Here is a 21,656-nt window from a genome sequence, read left to right as displayed (position 1 = left end):
CTTTATTAAAGCCTACGCGTATAATTAAATACACATTTATAAATATATATTTTTTATATATTTCTATAATACAAATCAAAAAATTAATATTAATATAAGTCAAATAATTAAATATTAATACAATTATATAATTACAATTAGACAATTAATATTAAATTTACAAATACAGAAGATAAGAAAAATTGTCTCATCTTTTGCATTTTAAAGACATAATACATTCATGCATTGTCTAAAAAGAAATAGCAAAAAGTGAATATGTTTTACAAGTACTTGTGAATATACACTAACAAAAAGTTAGTAAGTCTATATATACATTTTATATAAAATATCAAATATAAAAGTTTACATAAAAAATATGTCATCGCTAATTCCATTTATTTTCCTTGTATGTAGGATTATATTTAGCGATGCGTTTTTTGTGCTAGAAAATCAAACATGTATTATTAATAAATGCGACGAAGAATTGTATTTTAAATTCACACTCGAGATATTTTATTTAGGTATTTACATTTGCATTGAGTATGCCAAAAAATACTTATTTTTGAAAGATTACTAAGAATAAATTAAACAAAGCACGTACTTTGTTAATTCGCTCCAGCATACGCTTTAATAAATGATATCTGCAGCATACAAACTTCCCTAGATTTTTCTTTCGATATTTATATGATTTCAGAGTGTGCTTGTCGTTGCATAGATATTGTCTCAACTCCGTACCATAATCATTTAATTCCTGATATAACGAAAAACATCTCTTAAAGAATGTATCTTGAATCTCGTAAAGCTTAGTTTCGATTCCTATCAGCAAAAGCTCGCGGTCATCCACCTTATTTATCCTACCGTAAAACTCAACTATCTCAAAATCTTCATATTCAAATATGTTATTTCCATTTTCATTCGCGACACCATTATTAAAAAGGATATTGTTGTTGTCAAAAATAAGGAAACTATCATCATAAATCCTTTCTCTCTCAGCAAGTTGAGCCATATTATACTTTATCATTTCATACTCCTTTCTCAGCTATGCACATGAAATAAAATAACGATATTGCATTCTTATTTTCACAGAAACTTCGAGGAACGAAGTAAAAATTTCATGATATCAAATAAAAAATTACTAAATTGCAATTACTAAACTGTAACTTTTCAAGAGAAAATTGTATTATAATTATATATTAGTCTTAATTATATATTAGTTTCATATAAATTATAATTATATTAGTATAAATATATTAATTCATAAAATATTAGTATAAATACATTAATATGTATTATAATAATTCTTTTCAAGCTGATTAGATTTATAATAATACAATTATAAAAATTCTTCTAATCAAACGAGGTAAAAAGTGACAATAAGAGCCAAGCGCTGTAAATAGGACATATATAATTTTATCTAAAATATGAGTATAAAATATGAATTATAAGTATAGATAATGTTCGTTTCCGCCTCTTTTTGATCATCTGAGACAGTTAACGTAATTAATAGATTATATATGGTATATATATATATATATATATATATATATATAATCTATTAATTACGTTAACTGTAGATATAATATTGTTCTGGCTTAGTATATGATGCATTTATTAATATAAAATAGCATTAGAAAATTATGGGAACAAAAATGCACAGAAATGCAGTTACAATATTTTCTTAACAGTTTTAAACATACATATATAATCTATGAATTTAAAAATTATAATTTCACAGAATTTTCTATATGTTTTTTTAAAGCACTCATTTTTCACAAGATTCTAGACAACTTTCAATTTCGATTATTCACCTTAGTATAATTGTCCATATTCTTCATTATCAATCCAAACATCGTACGGCTCTTCCGATTCCATTCATGAAACTTATTTGCCATATTCAGACACATTATGCCTTTATTTGTAAAATATTTAAAGCTGTTTATTTTTTTCTTCAATAACTAAAGGATAAAAAAATTACTTGTAACTTGCAAACATTATTAACTGTGTATTTAATGATACGCTTTTCTATTTGTTATATCATTATTTGCAACTCACGATACTTACGGAACATTTTCTACTTTTTACAGCTTTGTCGTTTTTATTTTGTTTATGGATTAACTGGCGAAATATGCTTGAATAAAATAATATTTAATAACAGGTATATGTTACAATAAAACATTCAATTACAACAATTTTCAATTTTCACAAAATATGCTGATAAATTCGAATAAATTTTGAAATTTAGAAATCATAATATTCAACATATAAAATTTCTATAATATTTCGATACTTTTTTTCTATAAAAAGAAAATAATTTGAGTAAACTAAATCCTAAAATATTTTCAATATAAAATAGTTTAGATTTGTTAAGCTTGTTTCTTTTTATATATATATATATATTGTCATCTTCCAAATATAAAATTCATGCATGTCCTAAATTAGTGTTTTTATTTATATTGATTGGATTTTATTTATGTTTTATTCAATAAAGCATAAATAAAATCCAATATTATCAATTTGTTTAGATAAATGTTTAAAGTTTTAAATTCTGAGAATATTATAAAACAATTGAGAATTATTTTACAAGTCAGAATTATATATATCTATAAAGTTAGAACTGTGTTGAACTATGAAAAACTGTGCATCAGCTAAATTGACAAATTTAATTATAATTCATTACTTTTATCAAAATTGCAATATATTAGCTTATCCATAAAGTATTTTCGCAAATTAAATTAAATTAAATTAAAATTTGTTCGAAATATTACGCAAAATTTATTCAAATATAAACAATTATCTTTGTTAACAGCATAAATATTAAATAATGACACAAACCAATGCAGATTAGATAGAACTTCTGTCGATTGTTTCATCGCGCTATCCGATATACTGCAGTCCCATAAAGCATAAAGCATGATGCAGGTGTGTGTATTTGTTGCAAAGCTGAAGAAATGCAAAGTAATTACCAAGAAAACGCGGTACGAGGATGAAGCACGAAAGCACGATTCAGGAATTAAACGATCAAAAAAGTAATAATGAAGAAATAATATTTTTGTGTGTATTATCCAAATTGACCTGAAATATTTACTTACTTAAATCGTGTTTATTTATCAAAAAAGCAAAACGCACGTTTTACTGTTCAACATCGCTCGATAAATGTGATTCTATGATAAAATCTGTACAAATAAAACTGATACTCGTAACGCAAAAATTAGAAGTTTAATTGTCGATATTTCCAAAATCCGCTTTTTAGGATTAAATGTTGCAATCAAATAATTATGACACTATGTAACGTTATATTTATTTGAAATCCAAAGTTTCTTTTGATATTATTTCATATTTTTTTATTTAACATCTTTTTGCGAATATAATTCGAATCGCAATTTTCTACTATAATTTAATATATAATATTCAAGAGTGCAAATAAAGAATCGTCAATAAAATAATTTATTTTATTCGATTGATTATCTTGTTTGCGTCAGCACGTGAGAAGAGACAAAGAGAATATTAACAAGAAATGTGAATATATAAGAATCGTAAATTGTATGCAAATTCATAGCAAATACATATATAGATATTTAGTGACAAAATTTAAGTATTTTTAACAACTATGCAGATAAAGTATCGTTTACTTGTGTCAATGCATTTATCACATTTTTATACGCTTCCTTTAACTGCTCCGCTTCAACTTCTTTCACAATTAATCTAGAATATTTAAGGAAAAATAAAAACATTTATCATTTTATAATCATTACATTGATTCTTTCTTATACTAATAATATTAACTGCGAAAAATACAATAATAAGAATCACATTAAAACCAAATCCAAAGACATATAAAATAATTGCAAAAAAATAATAATTTCGTCAATTTTTTTATTATCAGTAATTAAGATATATAGATTTAAAAAAAAAATTATATAACATAATTAAGAAAACAAACTTGTCGAATAATTGTTTGGCGACTTTCATCAACAGTCGTGCCTGGGTGACATTAAAAAGCGTCAACTCCGAAATGGAACCCTTTAAAAAATTCATAATGTCTCGACTAATCTGCTCGGCCCTTAATTTCGAGATGTTCATCAGTGCTTCCTGATGTAAAAACATATCGTTTAATTCCAGTTCCTTCTTCAGTGCATTCACTTCTTCTCGCAGCCGTTGCACAATTAGCTCCGTCTGTGGCTGAATGTGCCGTATCGTTTTGATCGGTTTCAATTTGGCAATTTTAGCGCTTAATCGCATGGTTGACAGAGTAACATCGAGATCTTCTCTCGTGATGCGTACATGAGACACGAAGCTGACGAATGAGATGTCCAGCTTTTAATTAATCAATGCGTCATATGTCAATCAATACGTCACGTTAAATTTTAGAGCCAAATTAAAGTTTTGATCGGAAAAAAATGTTGAATTTCGTTTAGATTAGTCATTAAGCTAATTAAATTCTGTCTAAATTATAATTTGCACTATTTCAAATATTTATTCTTTACCGAATAACGGATGTGACGTTGAGCGCATCTCTCAGCAGCTTTAGCAAATTATTCGAGCGAATTATAGTATACATGCATGCACTTTGTTTCCTGAGATGCACAAAGTATTGTTCCAGCTGCGTTCTCATTAAATTCGCCATACCCAAGTCCATCGCTGTTTTCCAACAATTTGATGGACTTCCTACCGTACCAATTCCTGCCATCTCTACAATGTGTATCTAATATCGAGAGATAAAAATAAATTTTTTTAAAATATTAGAATCTCTGCAATTTTTTTTATTTTATCACATTATTAATTTTATTTAAAATACTTAAATATATGTTATATATTTAAATTCTATCTCATCTCAATTATATTTATATGATTTTCTTTCACACATATTTAAAAATGTTTTGGACGTATTAATATTTCCATAAAAAATTCTTTCTCTTTAGAAATGTAAAAATTATCTTATGAGAGAGCATTTAAAAATACGAGAATTTTCAATTATCTTTTAAAGATAAGAATTTAAAATTAAAGTTACTTTAGCTGTCGCTACAATGGCTTGTGATTTTATCAAACTCGTATTTGAGACGTGAAAAGTAATCACAGATGCACCTAAATGTGACACAGGATACATTGTGTCTTTGACTATCGATCTTTTAGCTTCTCCTTCAAGCACCTTTCTTAAAGTCTCATCTTCATTCTCTACATCCACTATAGTTATATTCTGGAATCACAACTGCATCATTAATCATAACCGTTATGTTTATATTGTATCTGCATTATTAGCACTTTTTATTGTATTGCCTCTTACGTTAGATATTGTTAAAATTAAATATTCTAGATTATAGATAAATGTAAGAATTCTCTAGAAAATTGCAAAAGTATGAAATAATTATATTATTCAATTATCTTAATAATTATCTCTAATATTTTTTTCTTTCGAAAGACACGGAAATTTGAAAATTTTGGTAATCGATGATACCTTGAAGGCATTGCGCTCGTTAATGTTGATTATCTTGCGTTTTGGCGTTGTGAGAAGATCGATTACATCTTTACCCCTTAATTCGACGAAACTTAAACGATAGCGTATGTCACTAATTTTTTTTCGATTCACTTTTTCCGTAAAAATATCGGACAAGAATCGCGGAATTATTCCTCTACACTAAAAGCAACATAGTTAGAATTTATTAGAAGCTTGAATGATAAGTGATATTCCAAAAACGTACTTCCCAGTTATTCTTAAAACCGCCGATCGTGAAACTTTTTCCAGATCCGGTTTGTCCGTAACCGATCAATGCGCAATTTATGCCGCCTAAAACTCTTAAATTATTTCCGTATATTAAATATATTATATAATTTTATTAATTTGTATAGTCGTTACACGGCGTTTTCCGTATTTTGTCAGATACTTTTTACACTATATTATTATTTCATCGAATATTATATATTTTTTCAGATGTTTTTATTTTTAAAAAATACGAAATTACTAATTTTTTATCTAAAGATTGTAATTAACTACAATCGAAAAAATTTTTTTATTATCTTGAAAAATGTTTCTATCAATTTTATTGATGGAAAACTTGATAACCTTTACTAATTTCTGCTAATTCAAATGCTGACATTAACATTTGTAATATTATTAATAATAATTTGATACACAATACTGAATTTAGAATTAATTAGTAATATGCAAATATAATTATACAATATATTTAATAATATAACGATATAATTAAATTAATTATTTCTATTGTATGTACCTACATTAATATTTACGACATAATCAATATATAATATTAATAACATATGCGAAAATTATAATAAAAGTCAATTAAGTTTGATATCGATAAAGATGATAAGAAAAATTTTTTAGCACAGGTATACACATAATAGAAAATTTTTTTCGATTATAATTAATAAAAATTCTAATAAAATTTAGATTAATTTTAAATTTAATAATTTCAAATTTAATGTTTTAATTTAGCATAATTTAATTTGTTACCGATGTATTGAACAATACTAATTTTATCATCCCAATGCAATAGGAAATGTCGCTATATTATCGACTTCAACTATCAATTCATACTTTTCTACAAGATCTTTTGTTGTAGCACGATATACTTTTTCTTGGGACGTTTCGTGAAATATCTCATCAGTCCGAAACACCCAATAAATGGGATGTGAGCTTGTTTGGTTTCGTCGCATATGTTGTAAACATCTCACGTATATTGTCTAAATGATATAGTAGATTAATTAACGTATATATAACGTAATAAAATCGTATCGATATGTTAAATTGTGAAATATTCATAAATGATAATAAAGATATATATGATAAGAAATGTATAAATCTTAATAAATACACAGTGGTACACATTAACAATATGCTGAAGAAATGTTTTCTTCGCTTAGAAACAAATATCCAAAAAAGCTCGTAATATATCATAATTTGACGAAAAAAAGATTGACATCAAACTCTTTATCAAACCTTATTATCCGCATTGATCTTTGCGCAAGAATCACACGGTTTCTCCAGTGGTAGAATTCGCACGAAAATTTTTACATTACTCTCGTGCTTCTCATCAGTCGATTCCTCGTCCGACATAAAAAAGTTTGTTCGATACATTTTTCGTGATACAATTGCAACATTATTTTAGTATATTGCCTAGTTGTAAGAGAAAAAGGTTAAATCCATTTTTAATTTGTGTGCTACTTATAGCACTGAAATTGTCTAGAGTTCAATTTCTGTCACTTCAAATTCGATTTTTGAGAGTCAAATTACAAAGCAGAACAAAGATTAGGGCACAATTTCAAAAAAGTAATTAATGCAAACTATTTATGAAAATTGAATACTTCATCATAAGTATGCACTTATAAAACCCTTTATTCTTTGAAGCGCTCTTATGTATAAATTATCCATAATTAAAACTTTAAATTTTAGCAAAGAGAAACAGCTTCAAAAAAATATATCGATGGAAAGAGAATCGAATATTTGACACAACGCTAAAAAGTCACCAACGCCAACTACTATATACGGAATACGATTATTATTATGCGTATGACAACATACATACAATATTACAAAATAATTGCTTATAAAAAGTACGTTGAATATCATTATTGTAAATTAAATAACGCGCAACTTATCTAAGAATATGGAAAGAAAATCTGTTAATTCACATAACAGGAATTGCGTTGCTGATTTTGCAAATAAAAAACGTATGCACAATTTCTAACATGTATTTAGCATTATCTAAATATCCAAATATGACTTACCTAAATCACTAATACAAGTGACATATTTTTTTCAATCTGTCACAGTTTTAATCGATACTCATTTCTAATTGAAACTCAAAAAGATTATTCCGCAAAATTCATTTGTGCATATGTTCGATAAGTTAGTGATTATACTACTATCTCCATCCATTTCCTCATCTAAAGTACAAAATCGATCTTCGAAAGCATCATATCGTCGCAAATTTCTTTTACTGAAAAATGTAGCATATACATATCACACATTCGCAAAACGTTTCCATACAAACTCTAGCTTCTCCAAAATGTACACGTTAAAAATTATTCTTTCAACTTCTTTTATGGGATTATTTAATTAATAAGCAAAAATTATGTAATATTTTCACCGGCAAAAAAATTCCTCAGTTTTAAATTACGAAATGCATTATATAGTATAATATATAGAATGCGTTTTTTGAGTTCTTCGATTCAAAATAAACGGAATTTTTCACCGATGAAAATATTACATAACTTTTATAATACAAAGTGCTAATATTATAAATCGGGACAATCGAATTATGTGCTGCGTGTTTACTGTTTTTAGGCTCGATCGCCCACCGACTTGTTCAGTCTTTCTTGCATCTCTAGCCTTTCCCACCGTGTCAGATTCAACCGTGACCAAATCCTGATGCTGACACACCCCAGAATCATCTTCTTCACTCAATGGCGACGCGGGACATCATCAAGCTCCGCCTAGTGAGCAAAACGCTACAACAGAAGTCAGCGAGCCTAATTAGCAATATAAGAGCGTGCGACAATTAACATAACACGCTTCAAGCACGTTACAAGTAACTTTACCCTAGACCGGTGCCGATGAGCAGAGACAAAAGATTCGTAAAGAATAGGGTGTAAATGACCTCCTTGGAAAACAATCCGTTTTTGCCAACCTTTGCGGTGCGGATGCTGTATGTTTTCCTCTTACTGCCCAAGGGATGCTTAAATTTCCAGTCTCTGTAAAACGATAAGGCAGATCGTCGAGGTGACTGCGGACGCGTGGCAAAATTTCTTTTACAAATGTACGATGTAATTTGCGGACAAATGTTTCAGAATATGACATAACTAAAATTAGCATGCTAACTTTTAATGCATCTTCCTTGATTTACTTATATATATGTATATCATAGACATTCAAGTGTAACAGCAATTTGTTAAAAATAATCAATAGCAATTTTAATCATGATAAATAATTAATAATGCGAAAAGCATAAAAAAGATCTATTTTCACACAAAGACATTTAACTGTCAAATCAAGAATATCATACTTTGGCGGCGCCTGGTCCGGTCGCGAGCTCCATTCGTAGATCCAATCCGTGTTCTTTTCTAGAAGTTCGCCCTCCTGCAAATACGTATTTCGTTAAACTTTCGTAGCGATCGACGGAAAAAATTTCGCTTCGTCTAGCAGGAAAAAAACGAGGAAAACTACAAATCAATCGTTTCAGGAAGACATCAGAGGAGAGGGAGATCATCGACGATGATAGGCAGAAAAGAACAGGGTTGAGTAAGTTAATAATTTTTTAAACGAAGTTAAGTTAAAGTTAGTTTACTTATAAAATTAATTTAGTTAAGTTAAAAGTTGCACTGAACAAAAATGAACTCAGTTAAAGTTTTAAAATTTATAAAAACAAATAATAAAGAAATTTTGATTTTTATATAGAAATGTATTTTTTGGTGATTACAATTGATGACAAATGAACATATAATAATTAATTTTACTTTAATTTAAAATAACCGAATACGTTTATAACTTATCAAAAAACAATAATGGTATTCAGAGATAAAAAAAATTGGAAGTTAAAAATTAATACATTTTAAATTAACTAAGCTAAGTTAAAAGTTATTACTTATAACTTTGAACTAATTAATTAGTTATTACCCAACCTTGGAAAAGAATAAGTGCGACAAAGCATGCCTCTATATGAATGGCGATCGCGTCGCGTGGAAAAGTGAATGTTCAAGGATGACCTTTGTGTGTCGCAGTATATGTATATCGGATTCAATATGCGCAGATTCTTGTGCAAGGAAAGGTGCGCGGACAGTAAACAACAATGTTTTGCGATAGCTCAGAAAAGTCTAAATCGATGCTGTAAAATAAGAAGCGAAGAACTTTCTGACACAAAGTAAATCTTCCGAAAACTCTCAGGGACATTTTTCTCTGGCAAGATTTATCTTCTTCTAAAATAGATTTTCGTCTCTGAAAATAGAACATTTGTAGTTGCTTCTATTTTCAACTGGGTCAACGATTTAATGCGCAATATGGAGTACAAGAATATACGGACACACGTACATACAGATAATTTTATAAACCACTACACATTTTATAGATATACAAGATGTGATTAAAAATAGTAGCAGTGCTTATGTGTGGGTGGCATATATACAAATGTGTCGATAGCAAAATTAAAATACTTGGCTTGTCTTCATTTTACGATATTCTATAATCGGCCAATTACATTAATTCTCCTCTTACATTAAGAAAAAGAAAGTACTGCGCGTGTTGACGATAAAGAAAATTAAATGAGAAATAAAAGTTTGATACTGATAATTTCTCGAATTGAATCGACATTTGATACGTACAAAGTTGCGCTTTGTATTGCTATCATTTTATGTGTTTCTGTCAGGAGGTTGGACGAGAGATCGTCAAAACTGTTGGTCGCAATATATTCATTATATAGAAGACAAATGACCCGACCATCATGCAGCAGATAAATCCAATCTTCTTAACAATGACGACTATACACAATCGTTTCTTTATTTGGATAATTAAATTTAGCAATACATATTTTTTGCGCTATTTTGTCAATCATTAAACGATGTATATAATTCATATTTAAAATACGCTCCGCAATTCCATCATCAAATAAAAATTTATATCAATTACCGGAATCGAAATATCCATTAAAAAGTAATAAATATTAATTTAAATACGAAATTGAATAAGAGAAAGCTATTTAAAAATTCGTTCGTTCATTTTACTAATGTAAAAAATATATAAAAAATATAGGCAAAATATTTTGTGTGCTTATTGTACCTTATATTTTCATATATTCCAGTTACTATATCGTTTCAAAATATTTCTAAGTTATTATCTTTTTTCTTGTTTTACACAGTTTATTTTTTCTGTCGCAATATCTGAATGGCAGTGTTTACGGTTGTATAGGAAGCACTGGCATTTTTAAGATAAAGCTTAATCCCTCGAAATGATTCACGGAGCTATCAATCAATGCAAAGATTATGCGTGTAAACGCGTGTTATCGCGACATGATTTGTAGCTTTACGAGATCATCATTCGCCGGATTATCGGCGGTCAAAAGACATCAATGATCAGGTAAACAGGAGAATGACGATAAAAGATCAGATTGCGAATTCCTTGCCTTCACCGTATATTGATTTCAATTGCATTCAATCGGGAACACACACAGAAATATCGAGAAAACAATGTCACCTCATAAATATATGAGATCAGTTTTGTCAGGTAAAATCGATAACCTGCAGAGATAACTCAATAATCGAACGTATCGAAGAACGATATTTATTTCCAACGCACATATCATGTCATTAGCTACTTTAATTTTATTGTCTCTTTGAAAAGAAAATGTAATATACATGTGAGATCAATTAATAATTATATAGAGAATTATATTATATAAAAGTAAGATTATAAAAATATTATTTATACTTACAAAATAACCATAATTTGTGCTCGTGCACTTAATTCAAAGCTTTATCGCGACTCAAACAAGCACGTAAAAAAAACGGCGTTTGCTTTCGTGCAATATGTCGCGAAACTGCACACGCAACTGCGATGCAATTTAATGAAAAATGATCGATATGCATATTTGCGTGTGTAAAGGACATTTCTTACAAAATGTTAAGAATTTAGTGAAGTCCTCAATGTAAATATAAATTTTAATTTCAAGAAAAAAAAATAATCAAATGATAAATGTTTTAAGAAAAATTAATTTTTTGTCGTTTACATACGTAATTTCATGGGGAAAAAATTAGTCACCATAGCTTAGCTGTCTCTATATTACAACCTAAAATTTAGTTATCATTTATTTTTAGCTATGGTAACAAAAATTTATATATATATTTTTTAGCTTAAACGGAAAATCCTGTAGTTAAAAAATATTAGCTAGTCATATAGCTAATTTAAGCATGATAACTAAATTTCATGTGTCATAGCTAAAATTTAGCAATAATAGCTAATTTTTTCCGTGGTTTGTGATCCAATATCAAGTTATTAAAATAAATTTCAATTTGAGATTGTTATTTTAGTAAATTTCCCCGGATCCATGAAGGCAAAAAAATATTGAGGCCAAGTCGCTGAATCGGGAATCCTTTTTTTTCTCAAATATACTTCGTTGATTCCTTTCATCTTATGCATTAGTTTTCTCGATTATGGACGTCTCGTCGGTCAATCAGTGAAAAGCGCGAGTTTGCCGCCGTTATAAATAACTTTTACGACTGCGTTTTCCTTCTCATCATCTTCCTTGGATCTTGTAGATCGTATTAAGACATGTTGTTAAGACAGCAATGATACAAAAATAATAAAAAGAATGTCAAAGTGCGATGTGATACAAAGTTTAAATATCAGAGTCTAATAAGTGCGCAAAGTGAATGATTCATTTTGATAATCGGTTCTATCGAGTATGATGTATCTAAAGACATTTTTCTATTTCTGTTTTTTAATTTATTAACATTAATATTTTTTTATATTATACTGATTAATTATATCATTATACCATATAATTCTTTTAATGTTCGAGAAAATACAGGTAGACACAAGAAAAGCTTCTAGGTAGCCAGATAACAAAAAGAGGAAGAAACACAGATGCGAAAACCAGATGTGTTGGATTAGAGAATCGTGATCCGGCTAATCTTGGATTAGTTCTTCTGTTAAAATTTTCTATGCTCTATTTATTCGCCTCTGGCTTAATCCAATAATAGAATAATAATATCGCTCTAAATAAATAATCGTTTAGCTTTGTCAAAGGTGTAAAATTTTCCAAAAATAAAATTATAAAATAAAATATGCATTCTATCGTATTTCATTCTCTTTGTGATCGCAAGAAAGGCCGAAAACAAAACGCGCGATTCGAATTTACCCCCATTTACCCCCCAGGGTTATTTCCCTTCATCCGCGCGAGAGGGAAATTTAATTTTAAACGCTCGATCGATCCAATTTCGAACATTTCCTGCCAAAAAAAAGACCACGCCTTTCGCGCTAATTACGCTGTCGGTTCTTTTTTTCCTTCACAGGACGCGTCGAGAGAACTCAATTCCATCGTCGCGTCAATGGATCGAATGTGTGTTGGCTCAGCATCCGAAAGGAGAATGGATTCGCACAACGGCGCCGACGTCGTGCATGGCGTGAGCTCGACACGACCGGCGATTGGCCAGTCGATACTACGACGTTCTCGAGAATATATGCCTCTCCTCTCTTCATCTCGGTCTCGCTTTTTTTCTCTCATCTCGGAAGCGCGCAATAGCCGTGAAACTGTTCGCGACGGTTCATTAACAATACTACCGTATGCGAGTTGTTGTCCCAGCGCGCTAAAGATTTAACTACTTATAACGTTACTTTCCCTCGATCGTAGATTTCCCGACTCGAATCGAAAATTACGCTGTTTGCGGAAAAGACTCCGTGTTTGTTGGTCGAGTCGCTTTTTTCGTCATTAATTTTTTTATATTATTTGTCAAGAGTTTTTAGTTCGAAATAAATAATTTTTCTCTAAACGAGATTTAATCTCGGAAGAGAGAAGGAGAGTAATTCTAAGAGGAGCCTCAACCGCGCGAGTGCAATGATCGCAAAATCGCGGTTACTTCACGATCGCGGCTCATATATAGATGAAATCATATGTGGTTTGTTCCTGACACTAATTACACTTCCCGGATGAATTGGGGAGAGAAATTCTCTCAGCCAAAGTGATTATTTCACATAATTATATTAATTTTCACACAATTAATAATTTTGATAACTAAAGTTTCCTGTAAAATATAATTCAACGTCAAGCACACATTAATTACATGTATCATAGATTATTTTTCAACTTTTATCAAGAGAATAATATTTTTATATTATATATCCAAAACATATACAAAATGCAAAAAGTATAACAGATGATTGTGCCGAGGGGAAAAACGAGAATTTCTTTTTGAAGCTTCAACTCAATCGCGCGATGTTTCCTGTCTAATTAAACATCGCATTAATGCACGCAATTTAACAGTCAGAGTATGCCCTTGTTCCGCTATCGCGAATCCTTTCGTACGTTCACTCGCAACAGTCAGCTGCATCGAGTAGGAACGAATGTAGCACATTATGCACCAGACTGCATCATGCGCAGTGCAGTCGCGATAAAAAATATAAATAAACTAGGTATACTTGCGGTTTCCTAAGACGTTTCGAAAACGTGCGACATCCGATATATTATACTGGTTGAAACGTAAGAAAGGATACATATCGCGTTTCTTCGTCGTAAAATTTCGCACGCAATGCACAACGACGCGACGGAGCGATCAGCTGATCGGACGGTGACGCTTTAAAACTGACGTTTGACGCTCTGCACTGTTTTGATTAAGTCGCAGTCTTCAATGCCACGTCGTTCAATGGTACGTGGTGTGTCGCGACATCGTATCTCGATTAAACGCCCCTCTGTCATTGCTGACGTTCGTCAATAAAGTTTGTTACGTCATAGAGACGCACAATGCCACCAAGAGACATTACCGATTAGATAATTAGACAGTCCGCTTTCTCTTCATTTGAAGAGTGTTTCATAAGAAACTATTATTTTTCTATACCCACAAGTATCATATCACCAACAAAAAAGTCGTACGTCAGAATGATTAATATTGGACACTGACAAAAATTTGTTAACTTGACTAAACCTTTCAATTTAATATTATTTCGTCAATTAAAACAATACAATATATAAAACATATATAGAATTGTTGAAATTAAATATAATATATTAAATCTAACAAAACGTATATTTGTTTTTTAATTTAAATATATATGTTTAATTAACAAAAAAGTAATTTAGTTGAAAGGTAGTCAAATTAATAAATATTTTTTAAATGAACAAATTAAATAACAAAAATATATTTATTTCTTCCACGATAATATTGCGCAGAAAGAAATTGCGAGAAAAGCTGAAACGTATATTTGGCTTAAATACTAATATATATGTTCAATTAACAAAAAAGTAATTTAGTTGAAAGGTTTAGTCAAGTTAATAAGTTTTTTTCAGTGAACAAATAAAATGGAAAGAAAAATTAATTTATTTCTGCTAGTATGCGCAGAAAGAAATTGCTGAAGAATTTGTTTAATCCAATCGTTCGTTTACTTTGCGCGTCTAAAAATAATTACGATAATAAAATTCAAGACATAAATCGTAATTGATGTCGTAATTATCTTCTTTCTATTTTTTTATAGTCGACGTATTTATCACGCATATTTCGAATAATCGGGGAAATATAATCTCGCGTCGGAATGTTACTACTATTACATAGTTTGATAATTGAAATAGAAAATATATAAAAGTTAATCCAATACGTGGAATTTCTCAACCGGTTCACGACGGATTTAACGCGATCGCGCGGATACATTTACTTCGATTGTAACAACCGGTTTGCGAGGGATATCAAAAGAGAAGTAAAACAACGGGATTATGCATCGATCGGCTTAAGAAACCACGTGATCTCTGTTGCATGTGTTGATAATCTTACTCTATTTTCATACTGAGATCACGAAGGAACAAATCGCAACTTTCGATGGCACGATTCTTTTAATTGACATAACAATTAATTTTTATCTGCATCCTATGTACAATTTTCGTAATATTATTAGATTTTTCCGACTTATCTTTATTTCTCACTTAATTAGAATTTCTTACGGCTTTTTTAACTGAAAGAAAGTAAATTGCAGGTTCCCGACATGATGAAAGTTGGAAAACAATGAGGCAGTAAAATTGCAGCGTTTCCCTAACTATTTTCATGGTATTGTGAAGTAATTAATGCGCGAAAGGAGAAAGAAAGTGGGAAGCACTATTCGTTAACAAGCATTCCATGTTACACAATTTAAAGCGAGAAAAAAGAGAGAGGAAGAGAGTGATACAGAGATCTTGTAAATACATACATATATGTTTGTTTTCTAGGATTTAGCTCTTGTTTTTAAACTTGTTTATAAGGTAAATAATTTATACATATTTTTAGATGAAAATTTTCGCTTATATAAATAGGGGGAAGTCATTTCTAAAATTATCCCCTTAAATTACTACGCCATTCTTCTAACAATAAGTAGTTGTAAACACACGATATATCATCTACAACTTCTTTTCATAGAAACAAAAGTATAAGTGCAAAAATATGCACACTTGTAATTTACAAATATTTACTTACCTACAATGAAACATTGTATTTTTAATGTTAGCATGTACTGAAAAAAAAACTATTAAATTTAAATAAATATTTATTCAAATAGTTTCTTTTCCACATTTATTTGAAACGAATAAATATTCATTATCTGTTTTGAAAAAGGATTTCTTATATCAAATAAATATTTTTTCACGGCGAATCAATATTATTTGTTTCAAATAAATAATGTATAAAAGAGTATCGAAATAAATATTTATTTGAATTAAATAATTTTGGTTCAGTGTATATACAACAACGATGATACTTAATTAAATTGTTCAAGAAATATTCAGATAATTTTCTCATACACGGAAAGATAAGTTTGGGAAAAAATACGCGGGAGCTTAAAACATTCCGCGAATAAAAAATCAATAAAAATATTATTGCATGCCAACTCACATTTTACAATTAGTACGTCTTTTGTGTACCAATGCACAAAGGCGACGACATGCGTTAAAAGAATACGGCGAATGACTCATGGAAAAATCTTATACGACGTCCACGTCGCATCCATTTGTTATCGTCGTTAGTCATACCTCGCAATACACTTAATCTTTGTCTAACGACAAAGATGCTCTATTTTCGTTCTTCCGGAAAAAATAATCAAGCGTATCCAACTTTATCAACGATATCGAATCATATGACTCCGCGCGAGAATGTTTCGTGAAATTGCTAATCTCGATATCGCGATAACGATGTTCTCCGCGATAAAACGTGCAAATAGGAGGTTTTGTACTGATTATCCTGCTTTTAACAAAAAGACTATCCGGAAACGTATTTCTACGTCTGCAAAAATCACGAAGAAAATACGTATGTTTACAAGCACAATGTAAAGTGTGATTAAAAAATGGTGAAAAATTTGTATACATGTGAAGAATATTTCTCTTCAAATATTTCAAAATAAACGTCGTGTAATTTCATACAAAATTATCAAGCTTATCGGACATGTGTCTTTCGACTTGTCTGATATAAATTATTATAATTCTATATATCGGAGCAAAATTATATTCTTCCACTATTTATCGTTGAAAAAAAACTGTTGCAATTTGATCTAGAAATGGGGAGAACTCGCTGCTCTAATTTGCTCTTTTACTAATGTGTGAGAATTAATCTGAATTTCATCGTCTCGACACTTTGAGACTAAATTAATGAATTTGTTGAAAAGTAGGTCGAACAAGTTACCAGAGATTTCTCGAAAATTAGCGTCTGGTTTATTTTTCTATACAAATCTATGCTGTGCGAAAGACGCAATCGCGAAGAAACAATGCAGGGATGTTATCGTGTGATCTTTCGATATCTCTTGAGAAATCGTGCGTGCGCGAGAGAGGAGATTTCGATAATTATACATACATTAGAGGCCAACATGTATACATGAATACGCAGCGAAAATGCTGTATCGTCGAAACTCACATCGACTTGCCGTATAAATAGTTATGGGATAACGTCGCATTTGCATGCAAATTGTTTCAACTCGCGGTTCTCACAGGTGCGATTCCACAAACGGTTGTACACATAATGCGAAGATACCGCATTCATTCGATATGCAACGCGTTCTTGCTATCTGCGAACACGTCGTCTCTTACTGTATATACGCATTGAATCACACAAAAATCGATTAAAACGTCGCGTCGTGAATCCGCAAATAAATTTTATCTAATTTATAATTCGAATAAATTTTATTTTGACTTGTTAGGAATGTATGTTGTGCATATTATAACGTATAGAATATACACTAAAGGAATTTAAATTCCTTTTTATACACTGAAAAAAAAATTTGTTAACTTGACTAAATCTTTTAACTAAATATTATTTTGTTAATTGAACCTATAAAAATATTTAAATTAAATATAACATAGTAAATTTAACAAAACATATATTTGACTTAAATTAGTTAAGTTTAGTTAGGTTAATAAATTTTTTTTCAGTGTATAAAAAGGAATTTAAATGAAAATTTACATATATATAGCATCGGTTTAAAGAGAAAATAATTCAATAAAATAAGAAATAATTTTAAAAAAATGTATATATTATATTATAAATTAAACTTGCTAATTCTTAATGTAATTTATCTGCGTCTTACAAATGGAAAATATAATTCTTCAAAGCCACATTGTGCAATATCGAAAGTCGGGATCAGATATAAAAGCTGTCGAAAGTATATGTATGCTGTAACGGATTTTGTTCGTTCTCGCGTAACTGGGACATGGCAAAAGGAAGAGAGAAATAAATTTTAGCAGCGCATGCAAACCTTTGTGCTATCCAACACACATGGCAATTCGCGACTGCTAAAAAGGGCACGGCACTAATGGAGTCAGTGATCTGGAGACCTTGTACAGAAGAAACAGACCGTTCGTTCGATAAAACCAGTTGCGCATCAGTCGAATAAGTGGCACATATATATACCACGCGAGTTAGAAGGGTAGTCTTAAGTCAATCGATATTATCCTCACGTTTTCTTTACTCTCAAGCCATCTAAGTTCGAAAGAGTGGTGAAAATTGTTTTCATTATGATATAAGAAAAAGAGGAATTTTTTTACCTCTGCAAAATTGTTACTGATTATCAGTTTATAATTAAAAAAATAATATAAAACAATTTGAAAGTAATTATTAACATAAATTAATTGCGGTACGTATAATATACTACACAAGTTAGAGGGGTAGTTTTAAGTCAGTTGATATTATTTTCGCAGTTCGAGAAAGTGGTGAAAATTGTTTTCACTATAATATAAGAAAAGAAAGAATTCTTTTTAATCTCTGCAAAATTGTTACTCAGTTTATAATTTAAAAAATAATATGAAAAAATTTAAAAGTAATTAGTAACAAATTAATTGCGGTACATATAATGTACCACACAAGTTAGAAGGGTAGTTTTAAGTCAATCGATATTATCCTTACATTATTTTCTTTACTTTCAAGCCATCTATGTTCGAGAAAGTGATGAAAATTGTTTTCATTGTGATATAAGAAAAGGAGGAATTTTTTTTACCTCTGCAAAATTGTTACTGAGTTTATAATTTTAAAAAATAATATGAAACAATTCAAAAGTAATTAATAACATAAATTAATTGGAAGATAAATATTCATTATTTTGTGAATCAAGAATTATGCGTTGCAAGAGGAAAGGTTGTACAAATTAGATATTTAAATGACACTCATTCTGTGGAAAAAACTTGATGGGAAATGTGTGACAAGCGGCACAAAGCTATTGCTTCAAACCGACTGTATATAGTTAAACATCTCTCTCTGTTAACTTTATAAATTGAAACTTTGTCCTCGTTTTAAGAGAACATAATATAACTGCATAATGCAAAGTGTTCGATCTTGCCAAATGAAATAATGTAAACATTAAGCAATATCAATGGGATAAAAATTTTCTCACAAAAAATTTATCGTGATCTAGATTCTAGATGTATCCCTGGGACAAAAAATTCGATCGATTCCGACGATGCTTATGACAGTTACAACGATAATGCTTTTGACATAATGAGGATGAATATACGTAGTTATGCATACACGCGAAATGAGCATATGTTTTTTCCTATAGCCACGTGGAATCGCACAGAGAGTACGCAGTAAAGAATCGATTATGAAAAACTGACCTTGTTGTAGTTGTAATTTATATACACGCCTTTCAGCTCATCTTCGGTCGAGAGTTCTGTGTTTGGGCTGTTCGGTGGGCTCTTCGGGCTAAAAAATGCAAAGAAAAACAATGTTGTAATTCAAATAAACGGCATAGATCGTGTAAACGATCATTTTCCGTCTTAAAATTATTTCGCAAACGCAAAGTTATTTTTATACTTATTTATTTTATCAATATTTTTTGACGCTTATTTCTCATTTCAATGTTATTAACATTTATTCAAGATCTAAAATTTATATCTATTTAAAGTTTAGCCAGTTTTTGGTCGAATTAAATTGCATCTTATTATTTGTTAAAATTTTATCACTGGCAATCAACAATTAATTGTGAAGATTTTAAAGTTTATATTTATTTTCGCACTATATCTTTTGATTTGACATTTATCTGATTTCTACAAAAAATATTAATCGATTTCGAAATAAACTCAATTATAATAACCTTTTTATACTTGAAACGCTGAAGGATTAAATCATAATTCCAATTGTAAAATATTGTTTATAAAATATTCAAAAGATGAAGAGAATTTTAGAAACAATCATCGAATAAACGCAACGTTATAAACAAATTATTTAATATTTATTATAATATTATCAAAACAATTAATTAACCTCTGAAGATTTACGTGTAATTCAACTACATTTTATATTTTATTTATCGCATTATAATTTTTACTAATTTATTATCGCATTATATATTATATATTTTACATTTGTTGTTTTTCGAGCGTAGAATATATGATTTTTTTTCGTTCATTTTCTATACTGTTGACTTGCGTTAGGTTCGCTGAAAAATGTCGACATCGCTTATCACACGCGTTATGCCTACAGCGATAAGACGCATTAAAAAGTCACGACGATAAATGTCGTCGTGGAAGTTTGCGACCCCCCACGCATGATTTATCGATGCGTCGTAAAGTCGATCGAGCCTACGACACTTGCGCGATTGCAATAATTGTATTATATATCCTTGACGCTTGTCACCGACATCGTAACCAAGGAAAACTTGATGCGATCGATCGGTTATCGCCAATATCATCGCAGTATGCGAAAAGTCTCACTGAACCTGATAAACGTAATTATGTACTTCTGTCAAATGCGCCGTACAATATGTTATCTGGTTCTTTACTGCAAAAAAATTTGTCAACTTGACTAAATCTTTCAACTAAATTTTTTTAATTCAACATATATTAGTATTTAAGTCAAATATACGTTTTATTAATTTTAATATATTATATTTAATTTAAAATCTTATATGTTCAATTTAGTTGAAAGGTTTAATCAAGTTAACAATTTTTTTTCACAGTGTTCCCATTATAGTTTTTTTTGCAAAGTGGACCTGTTTAAGTAAAAAAAAATAGTTGTTTAAATATATATACGAATATATATCGTTCGAATTCATTAATAATATCTTGCTGTCTGATTTCGATAAGATGTCTTATATAAGTCTGATAAATGCATTTATTATTGCATAATATTAATTGCGTAATATTAATTGATTAACTTAATATACATATATAAACGAGACAATGTTTGATAAACTTTAGTTTCTAAAAGATAGGCTACACGTGCTAGGTAATATGCTAAACAAAACTATGTTGCGTATGTTGTTGAAAAAATGGCACATAAAAAATACTTATCTATAATTTAAAAACTCATTTGTTTAGAGAAATAAGCGTTAATAAGCTCAGAAAAAAACTTCAAATAAATTCCTTTTTTCACTCTTTTAAAATATCTCGATCCTCCCTCATGCAGTTGCTAAAAAGCAGTTTATCATGATAAAATTCTCTTCAATAATGAACGTCAAAATTTATGTGACTAGCAATAAAACATTTAATATATATATTTTATAAATTAAACTTCGGCTC

At 29.6% G+C, this 21,656-nt stretch overlaps 3 protein-coding genes across 6 annotated transcripts in view; all 3 read right to left on the bottom strand.

Annotated features, from left to right (window-relative positions):
- Positions 1–228: 228 nt before the first annotated feature.
- On the bottom strand, positions 229–2,897 carry LOC114934921 (uncharacterized). Its single transcript, XM_085489161.1, has 5 exons — positions 2,812–2,897; positions 2,041–2,107; positions 1,788–1,934; positions 581–1,018; positions 229–421 (listed from the first exon to the last, which is right to left on the bottom strand). Exons 1-5 carry the CDS (start codon positions 2,889–2,891, stop codon positions 365–367), a joined length of 789 nt encoding a protein of 262 aa, XP_085345287.1. The 5' UTR covers positions 2,892–2,897; the 3' UTR covers positions 229–364.
- A 683-nt stretch (positions 2,898–3,580) lies between these two features.
- On the bottom strand, positions 3,581–7,395 carry LOC146720027 (kinesin-like protein KIF6). The gene is made up of 4 exons (XM_085489162.1): positions 4,988–7,395; positions 4,464–4,681; positions 3,920–4,273; positions 3,581–3,681 (listed from the first exon to the last, which is right to left on the bottom strand). The coding sequence occupies exons 1-4, from the start codon at positions 5,081–5,083 to the stop codon at positions 3,585–3,587; spliced, it is 765 nt and encodes a 254-aa protein (XP_085345288.1). The 5' UTR covers positions 5,084–7,395; the 3' UTR covers positions 3,581–3,584.
- A 79-nt stretch (positions 7,396–7,474) lies between these two features.
- Positions 7,475–21,656, bottom strand: part of BNIP3 (BCL2 interacting protein 3) — a 30,495-nt gene continuing 16,313 nt past the window's right edge. For 2 of the 4 annotated variants that reach the window (XM_085489163.1, XM_085489164.1), the window contains exons 3-6: positions 19,752–19,839; positions 9,003–9,076; positions 8,539–8,691; positions 7,475–8,469 (exon numbers count right to left, since the gene is read on the bottom strand). In XM_085489163.1, coding sequence (XP_085345289.1) covers positions 8,397–8,469; positions 8,539–8,691; positions 9,003–9,076; positions 19,752–19,839 — 388 coding nt within the window. In that variant the 3' untranslated portion in view covers positions 7,475–8,396. The remainder of the gene's footprint in view (positions 8,470–8,538; positions 8,692–9,002; positions 9,077–19,751; positions 19,840–21,656) is intronic. The other 2 variants (XM_029320334.2, XM_029320333.2) reach the window with 2 other exon arrangements.

The sequence above is a fragment of the Nylanderia fulva genome, unplaced genomic scaffold, assembly GCF_048542155.1.
Source record: "Nylanderia fulva isolate GAGA-0341 unplaced genomic scaffold, ASM4854215v1 Scaffold8, whole genome shotgun sequence".
Taxonomy (NCBI): Eukaryota; Metazoa; Arthropoda; class Insecta; order Hymenoptera; family Formicidae; genus Nylanderia; species Nylanderia fulva.
The sequence above is the reverse complement of the archived record's forward strand: the minus strand, read 5'-3'. Positions and strand labels throughout refer to the sequence as shown.

Excerpts from the sequence above, each read along its gene's own strand:
- LOC146720027 (XM_085489162.1), bottom strand. The coding sequence starts at position 5,083 with ATGTATCCTGTGTCACATTTAGGTGCATCTGTGATTACTTTTCACGTC. Across the intron at positions 4,682-4,987 it reads CCATTGTAGCGACAGCTAAA|ATACACATTGTAGAGATGGC; the intron begins GTAACTTTAATT and ends TCTCGATATTAG. Across the intron at positions 4,274-4,463 it reads AACGTCACATCCGTTATTCG|CTTCGTGTCTCATGTACGCA; the intron begins GTAAAGAATAAA and ends CTCATTCGTCAG.
- LOC114934921 (XM_085489161.1), bottom strand. The coding sequence starts at position 2,891 with ATGCTTTATGCTTTATGGGACTGCAGTATATCGGATAGCGCGATGAAA. Across the intron at positions 2,108-2,811 it reads GTTCTATCTAATCTGCATTG|CATATTTCGCCAGTTAATCC; the intron begins GTTTGTGTCATT and ends ATTTTATTCAAG. Across the intron at positions 1,935-2,040 it reads TAAAAAGTAGAAAATGTTCC|TTATTGAAGAAAAAAATAAA; the intron begins GTAAGTATCGTG and ends TTTATCCTTTAG.